The sequence below is a fragment of the Lonchura striata genome, chromosome 2 (genome assembly GCF_050655825.1).
Source record: "Lonchura striata isolate lonStrDom1 chromosome 2, ASM5065582v1, whole genome shotgun sequence".
In the NCBI taxonomy this organism is placed as follows: domain Eukaryota; kingdom Metazoa; phylum Chordata; class Aves; order Passeriformes; family Estrildidae; genus Lonchura; species Lonchura striata.
In genome coordinates, this window is record NC_140704.1 from 101,287,564 (window position 1) to 101,315,194 (window position 27,631).

Sequence of the window (27,631 nt, forward strand, 5' to 3'; positions counted from 1 at the left end):
TTTGAGTCTCAAAACAAGTTGCCAACAAAGCTTTCTCCTCTCTCCTGCCCAATGTTCCTCACTGGGCATCCTGTGATCACAGTCAATTTATAGTTTTGGAAATATGTAACGCAGGAAAATAAGTTTTTAAATTTCTGTATTCTAATGAAAATTTAAATTTGATGTCACACTTAGACAAGCACAGGATTTCACCTCTGACTATCCCACATACTTACTGCTGTGGATTACAGGGTCAAGGAAATTAAACTGCTGGGGAAAACAAAGCAAGCTGGAAAGGTTAAACACAATAAAAAATATCCTTTGCTTATCAAAGAGTGAAGAGTCATCCTTCCATCTGAAACAGCTAGAAATAAAATTTTTTTTCTATTCTATCTGGCTCATTTGTTCTGGTTAATTTCCTCAGTCTTGAAAAAGATTTCTGCCTAATATGACTGAAATTTAACAAATCACAGATCAAAAGGGGAAGATGTACTGACATTTTTGGTCATTGTTAAATGTACTTGACCACATTCAGAAGTGAAGAATGTTTTCACTTTAGAAATACTTGAAAACGTGCTTTAGAAGCTTAGCTTGCAGGAAAAGTGTAAACAGTGTTTTGAGATTTAGCAGAGATATTTACAGCCATTCTAAAACAAACAAACAAAAAAGGCCAAACCCCAGCTTGTTTGTTTTGATACCAAGTAAATGTACAGACAACCTACATGGAGTTTAATAGATTAGTTCTTGACAAGGTGATTTGCTTTGACTGATCAGTCATATAGGAAGGTCTTGGCAGTCTCTGGACTTCAAATTCCTTTCTAGATATATCATACAAGTCATATTCAAGGAATTAGATAATATCTTCCCAAGAGAGGTATACATATTATTAAACAATTGTGTTATTATATAGAAATTATTTTTTTTTCTTCAATATTCTCCCTATGAGCTGGGAAAAGCTTCAAGATACGTTAGTAAAGAACACAGAATAAATCTACTATTGAAGTGCATTTCTCTTTAAATGCAACAAGACTTTTAAAAAGAAATTGAACTGTGTCTTTAAACTCTTTTCAAAATGTTCATTTATTTGCCCAGACTTCCAGCATATAGAACAACTATGGCAGATATATCTCACACTGATGCATCTTGTGGGAATTTTCACTTCAGAAATTGAGGCAAGCAGTCACCTGTATTTCACACAACTCACTGAATACAAAGGAACACCTTTTATTCACTCAGCTACTACATGCTCAGACTACTAGTGTAGGTACAGGAGTTTTGTGTTTATAACATCAACAGTATCAGCTGGACTCAAAACTACCCTTCCATCAGGAATAGGCTAGGGAGAATGGTATATTTGAAATAATTCTGGAAATTTCACCAGGGGAAAAAAGCACAGTCTGAAAAAAAATTATACATCTGTGTGCTAAATCTATGCCACTGCAGTACCTTGGTGCAGCTGGCAGCTGCCCAGGGATCCAATTTAATGAAGATTCCCTCAACACAGAAAAGTAACAACACAGGGAACTTTTTACTCTTTCCCAGCCAGGTCTGCTGGTTCAGGGAAGAGACAGTGCACTGACAGTGCTACACTTCAAGCTGCCATTTTCCTAACAGGTTAAATAGTGAGCATGCTCAAAGATTTGTGACCATGCAGAAAGAATATTTGCCATTTACTCATGTGGTAATTCCCAAAATGCTGGTCACTGCCTTGACAAAAAGACAAAGGGATTGAGCAACCTTTATTTCTGTGTTTCCCCATTCCAAATCACCCTAACTCACAGAAACTGAAATTGCATGGGAGTAGTAGTTTTTGCTGTAGAACTGTTTTTAAAGATAGCAGATGCTAAGGATACTTTCAGATCCTTCATTGTGCTGTGCTGAACAGCAAATCTTAATTGCCTGGGTCTGAAGCCACACCATGTTTAGTTGGATCCATTAAAAAAAGAAAAAATATCTATAAAGTGTTCCTTTTTTTGCCACACAACAGAGTATTCCAATTTAAAATGTGTTTGTGTTTCTAGGACACACTCTCTCATCTAGGCACATGTAGATTTGTCCACCATCCACCATGCATAGTCCCAGAAAGATGTTAAAAAGTCTGAAAGTATATTTAATAAGGAGGACATTTAAACCAAATTTTATAGTATTAATACTATTATAGTATTAATATAGAAATTAATATTTATATATTAGTTACCCCATTTTCTAGTATTAATAATGAGCAGTAATTTGGCCATATGACATCAGATATTGCATAAAAGTACAGACTGACAGCATAACAATATTTATTTTTTACTCTACCATTAAAGAAGCAAGAAGAACAATTAGAATGAGTTGTGTAAATGGAAAGTAATGAATGGTAGCATAGATGTTTTCCCCCTACATATTTTGCCTTAGAATAACTCTGAAGCAGGAGCACCGTATGGCTACACATGCAAACAAAATGCTACAACAGTGACACTGTCTGCTAACAGCGTGGGGATAAAAAAACCCCAAACCATTTAGCAACTCATGTGAGAACTTCACAACAACTAAAAGAAATCTAATAGTAAGAAATTAAAATGATAATATTTATACTCTGTTTTTCTGAATTTAAACCAAAACATACATTTGGATTTAGACTTACAAACTGTAGAAGAAAAAAAAAAATTAAACTTCTGAAGGTTTCACTAGCAAATTAATGTCTCCACCCTGCTGTTATGCTAAAATTATGGAAAAGGAACCCAGCACTGTAGGTTTAATTTTGCCAAGTAAATAACAGCTCTCCAACTGTCAGGACTACATGCAGAACTATGATAAGCTGCTCTAAGAAATGCTTATTTTCATGTAAAAATGCACAGTAAATAATTTCTTCAGGAAAAAGGAATTTGTGCTGCACTTTAGACCATCACCATGTCATAGAGAAGAAGACAAGTCCAAAGGTGCACACTGGAAAGTTATTTTGAACCCTAAAAATATATGCAGACACGAGACAGCCCATCTCAACAGATACTCTTGTTTCAATTAGCTGAACAGTCTGGATGGAATTTGTTAGACCAGTTACACTAAAAACTCTGCTCCTCTGTCACAACATGTTAGCAAGAACAACCTAACTCCTCTTATACAGCATCTTTGTGCTAAAGCATTCCTTCAAAGTTTCCTTTTGTTGTTGGGAAGGGGCAGACAGAAAAATTATTTGTATGCACTCATCAGCACAGTTTTTTTTCAGCATCCTAGACAGACAAATCCAATCAAGTTCATAAATTAGTCTGATTAATAATGATGAATATGGAATCAAAGTAGAAGTCACAGAAGTTTCTGCACTGCAGTATTTCTACTGTTGCGTAATAGAACTAATTTGTGGTTTGTAAATGTGTTTGTGTACACTTACACACACAAAAATCTACTATTTTCCTACTGGCTTATCCAATCTTCTTTTCTTTTAAAGGCTTAGTGACTAGCAGCACTAAGAGATGTCTGGAAGAGTATTTATGTCACTTACCTTTTTCTTTAACTGTGTCTAGGGATGCACCTAAGTAGTCTTGTAGTTGTTGTGGTTTCTGACCACAGAATGGCATTTGGTCTACAAGCCAATTAATTTTACCAAGATAGGCTTCATAAACTGTTTCATACATTGCTCTGGTGGCTATGATATTTGACACTACTTAGCACCCTGCCTTACTCATGAGCAACTGGGAGCAAAAGAAACAGCTAACACTTATGTAATAAAGTCATCTTTAAGGAAAAGCTCTAGTAAAGGACTGAGACCAGCTGAGCTGGTGAGAAGGAGAATAAAATCTCTGAAAAAAATATAACCCTCTTAAATATGAGAATTAATCTACCCAATTGCTAGCAAAAGTAATATGATAAACTATAGACTAAGAAGTTAAACTGATCCTGCATTTTCAAATCCTCCTCTTATTGCACTTCTACAGCTCTGATAGAGGTTATTCCTTCTTATTCCATCAAAAATCACGGAATTTCCACCCAAAGTATGCATATTCATCTCTGACCTAACATTGGCCTTTTTCCATTCACAGAAGTTCTGGTCTCCTGAGGGCAAGAAACATTTTCTTGCAATGATAGATACTTCTTTGCAATCCAGTGGAAATAATGACAATAAATGTAGCTCCTTTAATTGTAGTCCACTGCTACATACTGTGGCATGGGACAGTGAAACTAGAATGCCTCCTGGAGATGTTCAGGTAATTTCAGCTAAAATGTTCCTTTTCCTAGAAATAACTCATATCTACTGGTCTCATGGTGAGTGTCTCTTTAGGTAAAACCTATGTGCCACTTGTTTTAGCCAATTCAACAGTATAATCAGACTTAGTGATAAAAACTCATATTCCCACCATATGTACCCTCTATATTTTTGTCTGAAACCACAGAGATGTTGATGACAGGTTATGACTTTATAACATTTAAGAATATATTGGATCATCTCACTGTAATCTTATATTTAGAATGACAGAAATGCTAATAAAGTAAAATAATTAGCTGTTTCTTGCATGGCTATGTAATGTGAACAACAAAAAAAAGTATGCTTAACATGAAGAAAAGGTTAAACGTTAAGATAAAATTTGCACAAAAATGAGCATGACTATTCCCACCTTCCTACATCCTTTTATCTGAGTGCTTTCCTATTTCCTCTTTAAAAGGGTTGAATGTGCTGTGACAGTTCTAAGGTTTGTCGTTTTTATGTTTATGCCTGTGTATCTGCCTGAATTTTCCTATACACAGTGATGGTTTTTGCTAACACAGTGAACAGAATTATAACTCTACAATGCATTGTATTTTTACTATCAGTAAATTACAGAATAGATTGGTGGACCATGTGTCTAAATTGATAGTGAGGACATATGTTGGAGGTCAGTATGACTTTTTCTCCTTTTTGCTTGGAAATTTCAAGTGGAAAGTAAAATAATGGAAGTATTTAAACCAAAGCTGATTAATGATCCAGATGTTCACTAAAATCTATGCGTGTGATCTAATCCTTTAAGAATGATTACAGATAAGGTAATTTGTTCACAGACACAGTTAGTTGCTCTTGTCTGATAATGGTGCTTAATCTCCTTGGCATGTTAAATGAAATCCTGAAAATAACAAAGCAGTTATGACCAGAAAATATACTAACAAAAGATTAAGTATATCCATCTGTACAGAGGGCCAAAATTGGTTTTGATTTCTGTTGCTAGAAGAAATGAAAGATAAAAAAATGTGAATGAAATCAAAGCAAAATTATATGAGGCCACTCATATATGTACTCTCTTATTTCAACAAAACAACAAAATAATGCAATGTAACATGCCTAGTCAAAAACAGACCAGAATTGAGTTAATGTATGCACTGTGAGAAAATACTGTTATGAGCAGATATATATGTACACAGTTTTCCAAGTTAAAAAGAAGTTTTGAGTAAACCTTATAGTTTATTAAATTAACTCTTTTTAATTAATAAATTAAATTTGAGTCAAGTAATCAAAGGAGAATAATAAAAAAATCTTTGCTTAGATTTTTTTTTCTCTAAAATAAAACATTTTAGAAAACTAATATATAATTTGAGATGTCCAAACAATTAGGAAATTTTAAATTCTAATTTATTGGAATAGATCCCATAATAGTTTTTAATACTGAAAACCTTCTATCAAAATGTCTTAAAAAAAACAATTTCTTCTTTGGGCACCATCTATATTATAGACACACATTAAAAATTACTTAATATTTAGATAATGGATATAAAATCAACATCTCTGATGTTTTTCCTTTTCCTAAAATCTACACATATACTCTAGAATATGTTTTCTGTTTTCATCAATTTTGGTTCATGGAGTTGTTAAATTAAATTTCCCATATTTCAGTACGCAGATACCATGTTTCTAGAAGCATTGCACATACAGATAGATTTGACAGATAAAATGCCTCACCATTGTTCTTGCCAGAAGGCAGAACATACGTTTCTGTTTCTTCCATCCTGGAAAAGGCTATATTATTGTCACTACAGTGCTTTTATTAACATTCCAGGGCAGAGAACAAGATGCTTGTTGGTTTTTTTTTTTTTTTCCCCCTTGGTTTTGTTTTGTTTTCTTTGGTTTTTTTGAGCAACTATTAAATAGAACCTCTTTATTTTCGATAGGATTGGAAGAGTCTATGATATTAAACACACTTTCTCCTCTAGGTCAAATAAATAAGAGATTATATAGCCCTGCTACAGTGTAATCATAAAGTAAAGTTGCTCATTGCTAAGATGAGATGTAGGTACAATGTACTGTTTTTAAGTGATTGATAATCAGAAGAAGGAAGAGTTTCATAATGTCCTCTTTCTCCTAAAATGCTCAAGCTCAAGACCAAAGTGAAACTCTCCAGCCATGAAATTACAGCAGTTATTTAAAACAAGCTTAAATCCTGGCACACCTCTTTAGTGGGAGGGAGACACTACAATACTGATAGTTCACTTTTTGAAAAGTGACCTTTCCTGATAAGAATCTCAGATAGCATCCTTTCTCTCCCATCTGCCCATCCTAAGGTATCGGTTACTTTTTGCCTGTTTACGGAATCTTGAAAGGAAACAGATTTTCAAGTAAAGTGATGAAACTGGGATTTCACATTAGTGAAAGAAGCATTAGTAGTAAAAATGAAACAGCTAAAAAATTAATATTAATAATTTTCTGTGGAATTATGATAAAAATTAAATAACAATGATTTGCTTTATTTCATAATCAGACAGTAATTTTTAATGAATAACACCCTTTATCTCAGTCATGTACAAAAAAATACATTGGTAGTTATATATGATATTTTTCCAAATCATCCTATTTCTCAGTGAGGAAAAAAACTAATTTCAGAGACAAAATAGCTATTCCAAAGAATTTCCATGGGACCAGGTATACAACTCTCTCCCATAAGACAAGAAACTGTTTTATGTCTGTGCCAGTTCAGTGATCCTGCTTCACAACATAAGTTTTGAGAACTGAGAAAGAAAGGTTATCACAAAAACCCCTTATCAGAAAAACAAAATCCCATAAAATTTTTTAAATCTTTAAATTTTCCTAGACATGGTCTGTAGAAACCATCCCCTAGATATGGGTATCTGGAACTACTCACATTGTTTTACAAAGCCTTTGATGAGACTGTGTAGCAATATTTAAAGTTTTCCTGTACCAACACTATTCTCATAGCTGGTGTGAATTCCAGGCACTTATCTGCTTTCCCAGGAGTCACACCTTCAGCTTGCATGAGCTCCTATAACCATTTCAATATCAGTGCTGACTTCTAGTTAAGGGCTTAAAGCTTCCAGAGCCCCAAGGAAACACACCCCCTGCAATATTGAGGAAGCAGTAATCTGCATCTGCAAGGAAGACTGACTGATTTAGGCCAATTTAAGCATTAGAATGGCTCAGAGTCATGATCCAATGACATTTTTATTCCAAAACTTCTGTGCTGGCTCTTGCATTCCTGCTGGAGGTCTCATTGTTGAACACTGACCTGAGCCCCACAGCTGCCACAGAAAGGAGAAAAATTCAAAATAGAGATTTGGATCATGGTGCCATTGAGGCAAAGAAGCATCAGTTGGTCACACAGACTGAATCTAGATCAGGCCTCAGAATATGAGCTTGTTTACTGTGAGCAGGTAAGAACACAGCAAGGTGTTCATGCTAGCCTTGAACTCAATTTATGCCAGAGACTGGAGACCAGACAATGCCTGATTTGCTATAATGTCCAAAGGATATCTACCTTGGCATAAAGTTTGCCTTCACAAGGCTACCTATCAAAATATTTTGAACAAATGTGAACTATTTTAATGAGCATGTCCCAGATCAGCATTCTGAGCCACAGAGCCATGACATTTCTTTTGAAGCAGTGGCACTTTCAGACTGGACTTACTGTTTTGTCAAGTCACAATTGTCCTACTCCATGCATCAAGATGATCATAAGGAAACAAGGCAACATTTTAATCAGGACTGCTACTACTTATATATGTGTCTATGTTATGCATCAAAATCCATGCAGGGATTTTTTATCCTTTTACAAATGAGCAAGCAAAAAATCCCAGACACAAAAATTTTTCATTGAATTAGAACGTGAAGATATGAAGGCTTTCAACTTAACAACACTCATTAACACCACTGAACATAGACTGCTAGGCAGACTTTCTTCTTGCCCTTCATTTCACTTTCCAGTGTACTGATGGTCATAGCGAATAGGAAAGACTTAAATTGCTTATCACCTATTGGAAAACTTGCAAAAGGTACATTTTGGTACAATGGTGCAACAGTGTGTAACCATAATTCTTCCACTGTGACCATCCAGGCCAGAAACTGTTCCTTTATGTTTTTATGCCCAAAGTGCCTGTCCTCAGGAAAGAATCTTCCAGTTATTGTGTGGCAGCACATGTGTCCACTTTCCAAAGACACTAGATTTAGTGCACAGCAAACACTAGTGATATTGTTTTGCACATAGCTCTAATGCCAGCATAAAAAAATGAAGTCACAGCTTGGGATAAAAAACAAAATATCTGCTAAGCAAAGGAAACTTTAAAATGATAACAATTATCTTCAATGAAAACCACTTTTAACACATTAAATGGTAAATATGAACCACTGAATTTATGGTATCAGATCTTACAAGTACAGAATAATAACTGTGGTGAAATAAACACTTTTGATATCTTATGTAGGGTAGGCATAAAATATATATCTCTTCAGCAATCTCTTCAGCAAAAAACACTTGGAGGTTTCTTTGGCAAAGTTATGCTGACCTAGAACAGATTGGGATCTGGCACTCATTTTGTTCTGATACATGATCAGGAATACTGAACCTAATTGTCACCAACTAGTTGTATATCAGAGGCATCTGAATAACAGGGAAAAATAATCTTGCATGATCTACAAGAAATGAAAACAATGTTACACAGGGAAGAATTGAGAAAAAAATGTAACAGAAATATAATAGTCATTGGGCAACTTAAAAAAGATAAATGTGTCATACATTTGATACTGTAAGGAGATTTACGAGATGCTGTACATGGCCATATGCTTTACAAAAAAAAAAAAAAAAGTTATAATTTTATAGGTAGCTTGGCTTTCTGTTTAAGTCCAGTTATGACTGAATAATATTTTTTGATCTAATACACACTTTTGTGAGGAAAAAGTCCTGGATGTGACTTATTTAAGTTTGCAGACATTTAGAACTGAATATATAATTGAAAAGATATATAATGAACACATGGAGGGTTTAACACATTTAGAGGTATTTCAGGTATAAGTTTAGAAGAGATTTCACTTTGAAATAACATCTTTGTTACAATAATTTATCCAAACATAATGTGTAATAATATATGAAACTCAAATTGTATCTATGATTATCTATTTAATTTTGATCCGTGTAATATTTTTAAAGGTTTTCAAGGTTTAAAAAATCCTGTTAACATTTTTGTATGACTTTATTGTATAAGATGTTCAGTGATATCTATAATGACTGGTACACTTATATCCATGAGCTTTGTATTCAGTTTCTGTTAGTAAAACTCCCAACAGACCCCCAACCCCCAGCTGTAACTGTCTGGAAAAGAGGAAAGTCTGCTAAGTAAGTCTATGTCAGCAAAATGCATAGAAGTATCTCCATTGCAGACAAAATGCTATGAACTAATTCTGCATATTTTTTTCCCAGAAAAAATCTCTGGAAAAATAACTCTGGGTTGATGGCTTTAGTGCCACTTAAAGAAACAACAAATTTCAAAGAGTAGGTACATTGGTTGAAGACCAATGCTTGGTTGTCAGATGAGAGCTGTCACAATAATTGCTAGATTTCGATGATTCCTTCCCAGGTAGGTGAAAACTGCAAGTGCCATGTAAACAGTCAGACAGAGTCATGCTACCTCAAAGTGTAAGGTAATTTACTCCTCTGAGGTCAGCAAAAACAGGGTTCAAAGCTGATTCTATCTATCACTTCAGGATGAAAAATAGCTTCAAGCAGCAACTCACAGAGTTTGGCATTAGAGCTCCTACTGACTAGGGGCTGTTTTCAGGGAGATAAGGGCATCGTAACTCCCCTACTGTTGAGGCTGAATATTGCTTTACTGACAGTCTAAAGGTATAAACCCATTCTCTAGTTATTAATCTATACTGCAGTGCTATATTTTGGGAGAATTTCATGCTGTGTGAAGGTTCTGAGAAGGCTTTATTAAATCATTTAACCATTTCTACAGCTGCAATGATATTGTCAATTTTTTTTTTCTTTTGTCTAACCTAACTGGTGTAAAAAAAGAAGACATGGAAATGTCTTTCATAAACACAATTTTTAAGGCTTAAGCAAATGTGCAGATATTATATCACATAAAATGCACCGAGATCCATAACTATTAGGAAAAATATTAACTTCCATTAAAAAGGCTGTATGTAATTACATGGGCTAGTGAAGAAATGCTCAGAAGTGGGGATTCTGTTTATGCTATAGTACTTGTGGACATGAGATATAGAGAAAGGTTTTCATCCTGTGAGATCTGCAGAATTTGGCTGTTTTTTTCATGAGCAAGGATGACTTTCAATAGCTGAGGACATCTCAGCTTAACAACAAATTAACTTCTCTTTCTTGTCTAGTTAGGAAGGTTTTCTTTCACATCTTGAATGGTTTTAAATATTTAAATTAAAAAATGGATAAGCATCTTATATTCATAGCAATGATACTATTCAATTTCTCTGTACATTTTCCCATTTGATAGTACCTATGCACTAGCATGTCATTCATGTCCCTGGCAAGATTCCTATTTACTGCAACATAAGCAAAAAACAAGTCACACTATGAAGACAGAATCTTAAATTGTCCCCCTCTTTGGTGTTTTACTGCACGATAAACACCATTGAAAAACATATTACTGATTCCTACAGTTCTGTACAAGATTTGAAGTACAACTAAGGTAATAAGAATATGTTAAGAGGGATTTTGAGCTGTTCTCTACATTTCTTCAGTCATAGGAAACCTTGGTGCTGGTCTGGTCCATGAGCATAAAATGGAGTTCTCTGCTTTGAAATGCTGGCCAGGAAATCAGGTACAAAATCATAAAAAAGCTCAAGAAAAATTCCTTTTCCTCATTCTTATACTAAATGAAGAAAAGATGGCCTAGAAGTTACAGGAATTTTGCAGCTGTAGGCATTGAGAAGAGATCTTCTCATTGGTATCCTGGAGAGTCAAAATGACTAGCTCGTGAAAACCAGTATTTATTAGGAGTGAAGAATCACACATTGGTACAGATAATGTCTGGCATTTGCTGCCCATGACCCTGTTCCAAGCCCTTCTTCCAATTTAGTTGTTAAAATTGGGTTGTGTTAGTTGATACATGGTGACAGGAGAAAAACAAGACTATCCAGAAACAGATTGACATTTAAACCAAAACACACATTTGATCAGAGGCAAGTGTTTTTATAAGAGGCATGAAAGGGATGGAAAACTGCTGAGCTATGTCTCAGCATTAAATACTTGCTCTGATGAATGGGGAATAATGAGACAGTTGACAAGACTGAATGAAACACATTTCCATTTCCTAACCCAGAACAGGTTATCTCTTCCATCATAAAATGCCTGTGACATCAAATGTTTGGTGATGATAGAACTTTCACCTCACAAACAGAAGCCCTGCAAACCTGCTGAGACGTCCTGGAACAGCCTAACAATAACAGTTAAAAATAAGTGGCCACAATCTATCAACAACCAATCACTTAAATTGATGCTGTATTTATAAAAAATACCATGAGAATAGGATTTTTAAAATTAAAAGGTTCAGCACATGCAAACTGACTCTGAAACAAATTTTTGGCAACAGCATTACTTGTGAACATTCCCAAAACCTGGGATGTCCGCACATTAAGAGAGGAAATAGAAAGCACATTTGGATACCTGCATTCCTGGCTTGATGCCATGAGCTCATGATCAAAAAGTAGGAAATCTGACAATCTCCCATTAGAAACCATAGCACAGCATACAGAAAACTTAATTAAAAACCAAAACCCATTCCTATTTAGCAAAAAGGCAGGCAAGTGTATGGAGACATAGGTGCTACTCTGGCATGTGTGTATCAGTATTTAGGAAGAAAAGGGTTTGTTATGTATTTATACAGATGTGGAGAAAAGTGGCAAAATGAGGTAAAAATGAAAACTTGCTTCATGCTGTTTTCACTAACTTCCATGGAAAAGATCCATATCCAGTAACGACAACTCTACAGAATTTCAGTAGAGAAAAGAATAAGGCTGTTAGTTTAAATGCTTAATTAGTGAAATACAAAAACAATGAGCAGCTTTGCAAGCCAGAATAAGAGAATTTTTCTTGGAAGCTGAAACCAAACAGCTGATAAAACTCCTGTTTTAATTACATTTAATTCAGGAAAGATAAAATGCAGTATAGCTATAGCTAACTAGCCATGTGTCTTTTTCAGGTTGAAAATACAGCTTTGTACAATTCTCAGCTAAATATTCAAGTGATAGAGTAGATGCTTTATCCCGAGTGCATGATAATAGTGACTATAAGCAAGTGGCACCAATTCAGCTCATATCAAACAGCTTTGGAAAATCCTTCAGTAGCTGAATTAGGCTCAGCAGAGTTTGAAGAGGAAAAAATGAAACATTACCTACAGTGGCAGTCCCTACCACTATCCTAGGACTGCCTATCCCCAGGGACAGAGATGGGTAGGACAAGACCTTGCTTTGTATCCTGACTGAGGATGACAGCACAGGGAGGACAAGTGCCAGATAGATGATGCATCCTTAGCCTCTCAATCAACACAGCCAGGGTAGAAGTCTCTCAGGCACAGGGCAACAAGCTGTACCTCATCACCACAGGCTGCTGGTTCCCTTCATTTCCTTGTGCTGGGCTGAGCACACAGGAGGAGACAGGACACTGCTGGGAACACAACCACACGCTATGTCACACTCATTGTAATCAGCTCAGAGAAAACAACCATGCCATTGTCCCTCTGCATGTAAACTTGACCTACCAAGAACAACATAAATAACTGAGTAATTAAAGAGTAGTAGGAATCTTACATTTTTATCTTCATGTTTATCATGTAAATACCAGAGTATGCAACTCTGGTTTCTACCAAGTTCTTTATCTCTTATCTCTCTCCAAATCAGGTGTGGTATTTTTATTTCTTCCATGTAACTTTATAACAGATTATTTCATTTGTTCTTAAACTCAGGGAAATGAACCTTTCTTCAAAATCATTCCCCAGAAGGAAACTTCAAAGAATTTTGAAGGATAAACAAGTATCCAGCAGCTAAACAGCCAACTTGCTTCTAATATTTAAACATAGAAATGCAAGGAGCTGCATACTTCAGTTTTTGAAAAGATAAACTTTTACTTTGGTGGAATCTTGCTAACTCTGCATTGGAAGGACATTTCCTTTGTTATTCATAGTTCTTACTTCTGTGAAATTTATCTTAGTTTCCTACAATGTATCATTTTGATCAAATAAAAAGTTGGCAGGATATAAAAATTCACTGAGATGAAAAGGCTTTTTATAACAAATAGAAAATGAAAGACATTCTAAGATTTTTGAACATTTTTTCTTGTATCTACTGAATAATACTATGATTTTTTAATCAGTTCTGCACAGCTGAAATGAACTATAGAGTTATAAGGAATATATTCTTATGCCTTGATTAAACTGAACATAATGAGTAGGGCATTCATTGTACTTAAATTTGCCTTACCAAGAAAATAAATAGGTCTGTACTAGCAACAGACCATATGCCATGTGCCACAAATGTCACAATTTTTTTGTCGGTTAGCAAAATGAGATACATGTGAAAGAAAATTTTATAGAAACTTAAGATTAGTATTTGAGATCATATAATGCCCCTTCTATAAATATATATTTTAAACTTCATAACAACCAAACGAGTCCGTTAGATCACCATTATGTCAATTTAAACCAATTCTTAATTATATATTAATAGGGTCCTATTTTATGTCATAAATTTTAGAATGTGAAGGGATGATCTGTTTTCCAGTGAAAGTAGAACACAATCAATTGCACTTGACATCCTTAGGCCTGGTTCTTCCCTTGCTGCAGCTGGCAAAGCTGGTATTATTAACATTCCCCCATTCTTCCTGTCACACAGCCTATTTTCAAGTTTACATCAAGTTTCTGGTTTATAAAACGTTTTATGAACATGTTCTATTTGGAGTGTCAATTTCAATAATTTATTTGCTTTTTGAAAAAATATTTAATGAAATAAAAAGAAGCATAAACTGTTCCTGCAAAGAAATACTAAAGAAAACACATCTTTTTGCCAAGGAATTTTTTTCACAAGTGTGCAGGCTTCCCCTCACCCCATGTTGTCTTAAAGGGGGTTTAATCATCCATGATTTTGAGTAATAATTTCACTCATTTGTCAGCATAAAAGTATTTCAATTTGTTTGAAATTACAGAAATGAATTGACAATCTTTTGGAATCTAACCATGATAACATACTTAACACAAAATCAGATAGTCATAGCTAAAGCAGTCCAGAATTATTGGTGAAACAATTTAATAGAAAAGAGCAATTTTCAGAAAATTGATCTTTGACAAGTATTTGAATTTTCTCTTTGATCTAGTGGTGCAAACCTTTCTACTTCTGACAACCCAGTACCAGCTAAAAGCATCCATAGAGCTGGTTTTGCCAATTCTCCCAGTACACTCATTTTTTCATTGCATTGCAGCCCTCATGACACACTGCAATACTTGAATCTTACAATACAGCAGAGAGATCAAATGACTGTAGCATAACTGTAATGAGTTGCAGTCAAAGTCAGAGTAAAGATTCCTGGTGTCACTTACGTTAAGCGGGGGGCAAAGCTTCATTTGCTTCTCACGCTAATCATGAGTGAGAAGCTATTGTCATCACATACTTATGAAGTCATTAAGCCGAGACATAAGAAGAGATTTATAGCTGAGAATCTGTGTAGTTTGCACTGAAGAACTTACATTTGTTGGGTTTTGGAGGGGAGAGGAGGCAATCAGATAATATTTAATTGCTCTCCTTACACCATTTGGGCTTTCAGTTTTGAGAGTATAGTGACTTCTGTGCTTTCTGGTCTGGCACAGAACAACCTCATTAACAAGTGATCTCACTGAAGGACCATCTCCTGAGAGAAAGGGCACCAAAGTATTTGGCTTAAGTGAAACCAGGAAGTCTGAATTTGACAGCAAAATATTATATATTAATCATATTTGGCTTCCCACCTTCCTCTATTTTTCATGGCTCATAATTGAAACAACCTCTTAACTCAGCAATGATTTATCAGAATGAATGGGAATATGTCAAGATACTCTTTAGAGCTTGTCAGTAATGCTCTTGGTTAGAGGCAGCAATCAGTGTTGAGCAAAATGAAGTTCTTTACTGGTTTCAGAGTAAGACACATCCCACTTCCAATATGCCATTTTAAAATCACTCTAGTGATGCACTACTTAGCACAGAAATTCAAAGCTCAAAAGGAAAGGCTCAAATCTACTGCATAAGACTTGAGAAGACACGTAATGCAGTCATTTTAAATAATGTAGCTCCTATGCAGTTTCTACTCAGTAAGTATCTTGTTCCAGGTGTCCTTTATTCATATCTCAAATTTTATAGGCTTCATTTACTAATGTGAAGGTCTTGATGTGATTCAGCAAAGGAAATAGGAATGTGGAAGGCTATAAAGCTTTTCAGCTTTAGCCGCTGGTAGACATTTACTGAAAAATTACTAAGCGATCAGGTTTGTATAACAGATATATTCTAACATTTTGTGTTATTCACATTGTTCAGGCACCAAGATTAGATGGGGAAATGGATTCCATACTCTATTGCTGGGCATATGAACAAACAGTGGAAATGCCAAAATGACGAATGCGCTCCCATTCATTTTACATACTTTAATTTGCAGAAAGCTACAGAAGCCTACATCAGAATTTCCTGCAGGATTAGCTTAAGGAAGGTTGAACAGAATGATTCAAACCCCTCTAAATATTTAGCAACTTGAATATTCTCTGATTATTTTTAGTGACATGTCAGAGTTTCTACTTTGAAAAGGCTGGAAAATTGTGTAGATGGGTTTTTCGTATGTGACTTTGTCTCCCTTTTATGCACAACATCTTTTAGCTGAGCAGATTAACACTACATATTATCCTGCTTAAAATATAATAAAAAAAAAAAAGGAAAAAAGGATGAGTTGTCATCTAACAAGGCCAAAAGACAATGTGCATTGCAGGCTTACTCACTCAGACCACAGAGGAGCCATAGCTTCTGTCCATTTAGGTTTGCAAAACCAGCACTATGTTTCTTGCATCTTTATTGTGACATACAAAAGGTAATTGTATATCAACAGCAAAACTCCTTCAGACTTCATTTGAGCTATTTTTTATTTCTGTCTGCTTATGGTTTTGGCATGTGCTTAGAATCTGAAGTCCTATTTCATCAAAGATGATTGTTTTATTTCTCAAAATTCCTCACTAAGTTTAGAAATACGACTCTTAGCAGGCTTCTTAGTATTTTTCCATGTAATTTAATTACTTTGATATAGGTTTACAACAAACTGTGGTAATAATTTGTGATAGAGCAAATAAAATTCATTACAAGCAAATTGTGATAAGCAATACTGTGGGAAAAAAAAACCCTTTAGTGTTCTCTTTTTAGAAGAAACACATAAGATGTTTCTGGTGTAATTCTTATACAAATATATGTTCCTTCACATAAGTACTCTCATAGAATGAATAGCATTGCCTTTGTGGGTAGGTGTTCATTATTTTGAGTATGGATAGCAAAAGCCAAGTCCAAAAAATGAGGACATACCAGATCAAACACAACAGGAGTGACTGAAAGCGTTTCTTAATTTTGAATTTCTTGGAGAAAGGCCAGGCTGTAATTAGATTTTCTGAACATAATTTCCCCAGGGATTTCAATAACTGCGATACAAACAGCTAATTAATGTTTCAATACCAAAATTCTATTTGGCCTTATTTATACAATAATGCACAAACTGACTGTGTCTAACATTTGTATCATCCAAACTCTAAAGGGCAAGAACTAGAGTTCTTCAGGTAGCTGAAAATTCAGTCTGATATTTTTTTTTTTAATTTTAAGCATATTTAATGCCCTAAATGCAAAAAACCAAAACCAAAACCAACCAAAACCACAAACAAACAAACAAACAAACAAACAAACACAAAAAAAACCCCAAAAAGATGAGATGAATTCTCCTAAATTTCTTTTCTTTTATAAAATCTCACGTGTTGTGTCAGTCAGTTTTTAATAGCTTGTGTTACAGTGCTAAATGTTATGGCAGGTATAAACAATAAAAACTGAATTACAAAGAAACATACAAGGTATTTCTTTACATGCTTATGTGGCTCATATTTTTTCCTTCTTAATCATGATTTTGTTTTTTTTGACTTCTCATTTTTCTAAATTTTTAGATCTTGATGTATGATAGCATAACATATCAGTGAATGTTTGTCTTCTATTGGTCTCAAATTTTTTTTAGAGCTGTCAATTATTTATGAAAACATAAAATTCATGTATGTCATACTCATGTATGCAAAAAAATGGTGTAGAGCTATTTTTCCTCTATTATTTAAATTAAACTTTGATAAAAAATATTTAAGGACACTACTTAATTTCTGAACTGTAATTAAGTGCAATATTTGGATTATCAAAAGAAACGAACCCGTCTTGTTTCAAGATATTTTGTGCAATTTGTGTTACTTTAGTTCTATTATTCTGTGCATTAATCTCTACAGGTCTTTACATGTAAGTATTTTCAAGGGCTAATGGAGCACAATAGACCCAACACTCATTTATTGAAGGGCCTTTTTTCATCTGAAATGCAGTTTACAAAAAAACCAAAAATCACAAAACCCACTACCTTCTTACTCTATAGCATATTCATTATCAGATCAACACACACTACTATGTTAAATCTGACTGCTAAATAACTCCCAAAGAGCCAATTTATCTAAGGTAGTATGAACACATATTCATTTCTTCCTATACATCACCAGCTGTTATTAATTAAATTCTAGTCACTTCAGACTGCAAGTTTGAAATAATTGCCACTGTGGAAACACTTGTACATAGCAGTGAGCTCGGCTACTACTACTGATATTGATAGTCACCTGGATATAGATAGACACCACTTTGTTTCACTTTAGAGTTTGTGAGATCTTTAGAAGTATGTGGGGAATTTTCAAATTTGTTTCTTGAATGTTCAACGCTTTGTTGTAAACGCCCATGAAGTGCAGAGCTAAGTTCAATGTCCCTTCTCTGAAGAAAAGGTCTCCTCCCCGAAGGCGCAATGCACCTTTTGAAGCTCAGAGGAGATTATGGCAAGAGAAGGTGGTTCCTCCCTCTGCAGCAGCTCCTCTCGGCTGGCTGCTCTGCTGAGGTGAGGGCTGAAGTGATGCTTACAATCTGCTTCCTTGCTACCTACCTTCCACCCACAGCTACAGAGCTCCTGTGGGCTGATGCTTTGACAACCCTGCAGTGCAAAGGCTGCCGGTATGACAAGGCATTAGGAGGAAAAGGTGTGCTTTGCACCCACTTCACTTTCTGTACAAATTAATTGGTTTTAATTAATAATTGCAGCAGAAGGTTCAAAGAGATTTTCATTACAGATAGTGAATGGTTGTCTTGCATGGGAAAGTTTTGCAATCAGAGTCTTCTGGATGCACTTCCTTGCCCACTGGTAAGAGTGAATCAGACTCTCCTGAAATCAGCTATATTTTCTCAGGCTTCAGTCCTCATAGTACATGTAGGAAAAATGAAAATCTTAAGTTCTGAAGTATTTATAAGCCCCATGTTTCAGTGGAAATGTGGATTAAATCTGCATATTTCCAGAAAGAAAAATTCTTACATTTTTAATAATACACTTCCAGTACGTTGAATCCTGCACAGCTAGGTGGTATAGGTATTTTAATTATTACTTTATACATAAAGTTTTACTTTCCTTTATTTTGAAGGCCATTTATAAGGAAGAAAAGATTGTTGAGAGTGACTATAATACATTTACCATCTTGCTGATGAAGAAAAGACACATCAAGGGCACAAGAAGAAGAAATCTAACATCTCTACAAATAAACTTATTTTTTCAATTCTTATTGTGTCCATGAAAAAAATATCAGTGATATGATGAATATTTGTAGGGTGATGTACAAGTATAACTTTTTTCACAAACAGCTTCTGGAAGATTATTTTCTTTTTTCCATTACTGGTATTTAAATAAGGACTACAACCATTATTAAAAATTAACTTTGCTCTATGGAAAATGATGGGAAACAAATGCTTGTACCCTTTAATGACTCACCCACTGAATGCACAGTTCACCTGCTGATTTTAATTTATGTGATAATTCACAAAACAAAGCATTTAACGTCCTTCGTCTATATACTGGATTCCACTCATTTTAATGAAAATATGTACTGTCTCCTTGCATTGGATACTCTTGTTTGTAAGCAGTTTCTAATCTTCTATCTAAATGTAAATTGTTTATGCAAACAGATTATTAAGAGAGAACTAAAATGAAATTCTTAAGGCCTTTAGAAATAATACAAAGCATTATGTTTACAAAATGTTATTTTTAAAAGGTCTACATTTTATATGTAACAATAATTTCATTTTCCTAAAAGATACAAATCAATTTCAGCTTAAGAGCAGTGAATCATCATCATCAAGTTATGGTAATTATAGCATTTAAAGGCTTTAGCAAATCTTTACATATGAAAGAAAACCATAGACAGAAGATGATTTGTTGAAGGTCTGTAAGTTAGTTGAGTCAACAGTTCACATATATGATTTGCCAAGCAAATTTACCAAGAATAGCTCTTCTTCCTAGAATTACTCTGTTTTAATCTTGCAACTCATATAGTCACTTTATGTAGATTTAATTAGGCACCCTGAGGTTGCCCAAATACTTGCCCCATCTCATTGGTAGAAAATACTAAAACAACCTGACATTCATTAGCTACTGAGAAGCTACATCGAGCCAAATTGTCTATCTAGCTTTATGTGGTGATTCTAGAAATAATTTTCACCATTTGTTTACAAAATTACTAAAAGAAACCTGTTTTATGTAAATTTGGGAATCCTGCTGAGGATCCTGACAATTGATAAATGAAATGGAGAGAAAATAACCAGTGCAAATAAAAAGCAATTTGCATGAATTCTAGTAAAATGGAAAGAAGCTAATGGGTATGGCATTATAAGCAACTTGCCTTGTAAACTGTAGATTTCTCCAACGCTGTTCTGCCGGGTGATGTGATGCCAATATGCACTACGAGGAAGTGAGATCGACTTGGATAAAGTCATTGGTTCAGACAGACTGGTCTGGAGCTAAAAACCAAAGCAAACATAAATGGAAGGTCACTTATAATTATACTTGATAAACAATTGCAAAACTGTAAATTGAACCTATGTTGTCATGAACACGCCATTTTCTGAATTACCACAGATTTTACACTATCATTTAAACTGTGTTACAAGCATCAGCACTGTGAATCCTCAGGAAAAAACTGCAAAAGTGTATCTGGGTCTATAGGTTCATTAGCAGAGGTCAATATTAGGACATCAGAATATGTCCCTATTTATCTACAGCTATTCTTGCTGTAAGGGTTTTGCCATATAGTTCTTTATGATAATGATGGATTAACATAAGCCTGAATTCTCAAACCCCTCTGCAATCACATTTCCTTTTGATCATTTGGCCTGCATATTGGATTGAATACCCAGAAAGATGCTAAGAGTGAATCTGAGACAACCAGCAGAGAATTAGCAATGGAGACTCATTAATCTCCTAATCCTCCTTTGAAGGGGAGGCATCTCATCACCAGTAGCAGGCTCCAGCTTCAAGAACAGATTTTCCTGGTCTGGGGGACTTCATGTGACTGAATTTGTGAATTGCATGGTAAGCGTCCCTGTGACCAAGAGCACAGCACAGAAACCTGACAGGAGAAATGTCAACTTTATTAAAAAGATCTCTGTCTCCAACAAACTATTGATGTGATTAAAGACAAGACAACACTACAGAGAAAAATGAAAGATGAAGAATTGTGCATTCTGGCAAACTCTTTGGATATTCCTGTTATCCTTTCTATTTCTAGAAGAAAATAGAATGCACCTGCAAATATTTTGTATCTCTGGCTTTACAGAATATAAAACGTGATCAATAATTTTTGGGATCTAACAAATCACCATAACGATGCAAGCATAATTTTCTCAGAGGATGTCTGAAAAGATCAATACTGAAAGATCAATGATGTCTGAATATTTAGAATGAAAAACCTCTTAGTTTCAGGGGAGGCACCAGGATAGTACTCTGAGAGAGTGTGCCTAGAAACTCATTTGCAGAGAGTCCAGCTACAGAGCAGAAGGTATTACAGGTTTGGATCATTTACTGCAGGTGTAGTCATTAGTTCTTAGGGATTCCTCACTGAGAATCATAATGCCAAATTTAAAAATGCCCTTTTCAACTGTACAAACTCATATTATTCCGTAATTTAAATGTCTTCCTCTACCCAAAATAAATCTATTTTGAGACAGTATCCACCCAAATATCTAAAATTATTTAAATTTTAAGTATTAACACAAACTAATGCATAGAATATATTTTGCTTCAGATCAATCTGCTGTAATTACTTCTGTTGTTGTTTCCTTGAGAATTGCCATCAAAATAACTCCCAGTCTACAGCTAATGTCTTTTCTGCTCATTTAGAGCCAAGTATTACATTTCATTTGTCAGTGGTGCAGATCATCACTAGAAGCTATTTGATATGAAGTAAAGAGCTTGCAGCAGCATGCAGTTCATTAAAAAAGAAGTTTGAATGCATTATCACAAGAATTCCAATTTTAAGGAGACTTGGGAGTTTAAAATTTATTGATATGCAGAATTTCCTTTATTGTAGAGATCAGGACAGTAATAAACCCTCTATATTATTTTTCCAAATTCGTATAGCATGCGTAACAAGGGTAATTTTACCAAAGAAGAAAATTATATAAAATCATCTAACTTTAGTTTGCCAATGATTTATTCATTATTTATTGACTCAAAAGGTAAATCAAAGGCAAAATCTTTTTCTTAGTATGCATTTTGAAAGAAATAATTCCAGTAAATAGAACCACTTTGACTGCAGTTTATTATCTCAAAGCTAAATCAACAGACTGAACGGAATACATGGTTAAATGTATCATTACTCCTGATCTGAGGTGATTTACTCCTGCCTGATCTGAGCAATAGTGATGCAGAAGAACTTTATTTGCACACATTAGAGATCTAGGAAAAAAAAAAAATCTGTTCTCATTATAAAATAAGGTAAGAACTGCTCTAGTGCAGAAGATGTGCTGCAAGCATTCACAATACTTTGTTTCTTCAGATTCTCTATCTAAAGAACAACTTCTAATATCACCTTTTGGGTAAGAATTATCACCATATGCTAACTGCAATAGGGCCAGATGAACCATATTTCTCTGGAGACTGCATAGAGAAAAAAAAATGCAATTTCTAGTTTATTACAATATCATCCTCAGAAAAAAAAAAAACAACTTTAAAATAAAATATCAATTTTGTTTTTGAGACTTTAAAATAGAAACATAAACCTCTGGATCTGAAGACCTCATTACCTTGCATATCATATAGAGGATGATAATATTAATCCATGAAATTATTTTTACTCAATAATAGACTAGCATCAGCTATAATTTTTCTTTTATTCTTTATTATCCATATAAAACTCACATTGTTGATCAAATGTAATTGACAATGACAGAATGCTTACTTCTACAAATGGCTCTTAGTAAAAATATTCCTGTGTTCAAAGAAAATTGAATAATATAATGACAGAAGCCCATTTTCTCTGGAGAACATTTTACATGCTAAACTGTGGGTGTTTCAGATTAAAAAAAACTTGAAACCAAGGTGAAGAAAATACATAAAAATATCCAAATAATCAATTTTTCATATATTACTAGATAGCTCTTTGCTATATTAATAATTACAACTTAAACTAATATTTAAAGTACAGAGATCTACTGTTTCAGAATCCCTTTTCCCCAGGTATAAATTAAATTCTGGTAGCTAACAAAGTTAAAATATAAAAACAAAACAAACATACAATTTGTAAATCAGAGAAGATTTAAAAAAATGTCTAACTGTTAAAAAATTAGACACTCAGGTTCAAGACCTCTGGTGTTCCAGACCAGTGAAAGAGAACACATTTATAAGTTCAAAGACTTTGTCCTCCATACCCTTCCCTTTTGTCTTTTTACTATGCCTCATTAAAAAACAACTGGCTTCTCCTCTACACTGTTTTGAAGCAGCTAATGCAAACAGAGAACTTTTCACTGTGGAAAATCAAGTAAATAACCTTTAAAATTTCTTCTTTTCTCAAAGCAGGTAGACCATTCTGCCCAGATTTATTATGGTCCTTAATTTAACAGAAACACAACAGTTAAAAATGTATTTAAAAATTATTTCACCTATCCCATTAAGCCTGTTTACCATGCAGAAAATTAAAACAACATCTCTGAGTCTGGATTTTTTCTTACATAACAGGCCAATATTCAGCTGTTGTTTGCAACACCGACACATTTTTCTCAGGAGCTGGCAAAACAGGTTCAGAAGCATTAGCATCAACTGTGCAGAAAGGGCCCATTGTGACAGAGGTAGCAAAGACACATAGAAGAAATAAACATTTCTCTCTGGGAATGAATTTGAGATAATTCTGCTCCTCTACTTCACTCTGGTGACATCCCACCTGGAGTACTATGTCCAGCTCTGGGGTCCTTAGCATAAAGACAGGAATTTGCTGGAGCACATCCAGAGGTAGGACTCAAAAATGATCAGAGGGCTGGAACACCTCTCCTGTGAAGACAAACTGAGAGAATGGGGGGTCAGACTGGAGATGTTCAGGGAGAAAGTTTCAGGGACACCTTATTGTGACTTTTCTGTACTTTAAGGGGGTCTATAAGAAAGATGGGGCAGACTTTTTAGCAGGGCCTGTTTTAACAGAACAAGGAGTAAGAGTTTTAAATTAAAAGAAGGTAAATTTAAATTGGACTTGAAGGAATTTTTTATGATGGGGTTGGCAAGACATTGGCATTGGTTACCCAGAGAGATTTTGGATGCCTCATCTCTGGATACATTCAAGGTCAGGTTAGACTGGGCTCTGAGCAACCTGGTCTAGTTGAAGATGTTCCTTCTCATTGCAGGGGCGTTGGACTACCTGGCCATTAAAAGTCCCTTCCAATCCAAAGCATTCTCTGATTTCACTGAGGGTTGTTTTTCTTCTATGTTCTGGTCTTAATAGAGGGAAGTAAAACCATATACCAAATTTGAATTGGCTACAAATATTTCTCAAATCTGATGAGATTTCAGGAAATAAAAACACATAACCTAGACTTTTTTTTTTTTCCAGTTTATGAGGTAGAAAGTGTGAACAGAATTAGAACTTAGGTGAAAAGTAGAAATGCATACATCAAAACCATATTAACTCAGGGAATTTAATGGTAGGCATATAAAAAACCCAAATATCACTCAAGCATTTTGTTATCTGAGAGGAAACACATAGTAGTTAGGCTTCATCCATTTCCTCCAGAATCTGTCTGATAAAATACCTTTCATACAGTGAACATTACATTTCTTTCCTGTATCCAGATCTAATATCCAAAGCCGTAATATCCAAAATATTGAGCTGTATGAAGTTTTTGCTTTTCCAGTGACAACTTTATTATTCTTATAGGTCTATTTGATTAAAATAGAAATTAAAAAAAAAAAAGAAGTCAATTAATGTGTCACTGTAAGAAGTTTCCCATATTTTTCATTATTGTTCTTTTATGAAAGTCTTAAAGAGTAAATTTTCTTTTAATTCCCATAGGCCGTCTCCATTGACTTCAATAGATTTGTTACTCTGATACCAATAATGAATACAATTCCAAAAATGGAGCCTGTTAACTGTGTTAGGGTTCTGAGCTTTGATCTTTTTAGCATATTATTCTCTCTTTTTTTTTTTTTCCCATTAAAGAGTCAAAACACTGAAGGTGACAGAAAATACATTTGGCTTGAGGAGACAAACTGAGCAATTTATAGTTCATTCCATATTTTTTTTTTTTAGTCTACAATAAGAACAGTTTGCTTTTTACAGATATGCTCTGAAAATAGGTTAGTTTATTATGGATAAAACCCTCTGTCTCCTTTCAAATTCTCATTAGTGTCTTTAAACAAATAGCAAGAGAACTAGGTCACAGAAGACTAACGAGAGTTGTAGTCTAGAAATATGAATTGAATATCATTATTTAGAGGTTTTCTCCTTTCTAACTCTAAAGAAGGTTACTTTGTGTGTTATGCCTTGAAGAGAAAGAGGGCTTAAGAAATATATTTCACCTCACAAGTGTCAATTAGCTGACACAGACTAATTTCACTGGTATCCACAGTAAAAAAATTACTAGACTTTAAGAATCAAACAGTCTAGTAGGTAGCATCAGCTCAGATATCGCCTGGGTTAGAGAAAAAGCCAGAGAAATGTTTTTGGGTTTTTTAAAATGAGTTTTCTCATTTTCTTATCATGAGCAAAAAAAGGGTATCATGTTTGTCTTTTTTGCAAAAGCAGCAACTGTTGTCCTGGATTCAATTTTTATGCTATGACACATAGATCTATTTTACAAAAAACAGTTCTCATCCAATTCTGTAAAGCAGACTGTTCCTTCATCAGCACAGGTTTGCCCATGTTTCTTTTTAAATCAATTCTCCTGCTCCAAACAATTTTCCAATTTGTCATTTTGAATTCTGTCTCTTCATTGATCTGCTTCCACATTGTTATAAATGTAAGATCTGGAAGTGTAATAACTAGACTGAGCCTTGATCCTTCTTTGGAAATACTTAATAAAACTGGATGCAGGATACAGTCCCATTAAATACCAGTGAAAAAATTCTTTCCTTTGGTGATGTGTTACTAATACTCCTTAGTTATAATTTTTCTGTAGCCCTTTTTTCACAATCAGTTAACTTGTTTAGAACACAGTTAGGTTCATTTTTATATATATTATTTGGACTGTGTTAATTACTTAAATATGTCTACTATTAATATAATAATTTATAGGTATCAGCATACTTTTTATTTGCTATGCACTGCTTTATATTTATATTTACAGTTTTATCCAGCTTGCTGTTCCTGATGGAATACATAATATTGGCAAACCCCCCACTGATATATGAACTCACAAGTCTTCTGAAAAAACTTGTAGAAAAGCTACCTGTAAAAGTAGTTTCAGCCTTTATAATATATTTCTAGCATTAAGGTTTTCAGTAGCTATTCCAACCTTGATTTTAGCTTTTGGAGAGCAACTTAATCAATTACGGACAAAAAATTTAAAAATCTAAATAGTAACACCGCTTTATGGTGCCAGGGTGGGTGATGATTATTCTTTGGTGATGGAATAATATTGTGAATTAATAACAAAGCAATGGTGGAAGAAAAGTATACTGAAGGGAGATTCAAAGGGGTTGACTGTTTTTTATATTATTCCTTGCCACACTATGAAGAGAGAAATGGTAGACTTTGCTTTTTTTCGGGTGGAAGTGTGTTGGTTTTTTTTCTTTTACTTTTTCATTCCTCTAAAAGAAACTCATAATAAATCAATGTTGCAAGACAGAAGGGATTAATGTTGGAAGAAAATGACACACATTTTACAGTGTGCTGGGATTATATATGTTGAATGTCAGTAAGGTGAATGTTTTCACCCATATTCTGTCATAAAATTGTGGGTTTGTTCCTTTTGTGAGAGAAGTTCCCTGGAAACTATAATAATTAGTGTGAAGGTAGAAGCTCAGGTTCTTACCTTTTTCAAAGGTTTGAGCCATTTTGCTATACATAAGAAATACTTTATCCATTTTTCATTACATAAAAACATTCACTAATAACATGGGAGATAATGCCAACATGGAAAGAGCTGAGACTATTTCAAGGCTGGCTATACTGCAGGCCTTAGTGGAAACAAACACAACTGAGTTAATTAATTTTTTTTAAGAAATACATGTTTGTATATATAAATATATATATGCATGATAGGTAATCCAGTATTGCACAGAAGTTATTTGCAGATATTGATTGTCCTTTCTGTTGCCATGAAATAGGAGCCAGCTATGTATGCTTGCAGCCCAGAATGCCAGTCACACCTGAGCGAGCAGGTCGAAGGAAGTGATTCTCCCTCTATTCTGCTTCATGAAACCCCACATGGAGCACTGCTTTCAGCTCTAAGAGCCCCAGCACAAAAAAGACAGGGACCTGTTGGAGCAGGTCCAGAGGAGGCCGTGAAGATAATCAGTGGGAAGGAGCACCTCTGCTATGAAGACAGGCTGAGAGACCTGTGGTTGTTCAGCCTGGAGAAGGGAAGGCTTAATCTCATCAATGTTTGCAAATATTTGATGGGAGAGTGCAAAGAAGCCCTCTTCACAAAGAGTGCAAAGGAGGCTCTTTACAGTGGTGCCCAGTGACAGGACCAGAGACAACATGCAGAAACTGAAACACAGGAGAGTCCCGCTGAACATCAGGAAACACGTTTGCTGTGAGGTTGAATAAGCACTAGCACAGATTTCCCACGAAGGTTGTGAAGTCTGTCACATTGCAGATATTCAAAAGATATTGGGACATGGTTCTGGACAACCAGCTTCGATGGCAC

At 34.7% G+C, this 27,631-nt stretch overlaps 1 protein-coding gene across 2 annotated transcripts in view; it reads right to left on the minus strand.

Moving 5' to 3' along the window:
* DOK6 (docking protein 6) overlaps positions 1 to 27,631 on the minus strand; it is a 246,983-nt gene that overhangs the window by 21,257 nt on the left and 198,095 nt on the right. Inside the window, exon 7 of one of the 2 annotated variants that reach the window (XM_021530883.4) lies at positions 20,179 to 20,296. In XM_021530883.4, coding sequence (XP_021386558.1) covers positions 20,179 to 20,296 — 118 coding nt within the window. Of the gene's footprint in view, positions 1 to 19,886; positions 20,297 to 27,631 lie in introns of those variants that run through there. The other variant, XM_085571881.1, reaches the window with a different exon arrangement.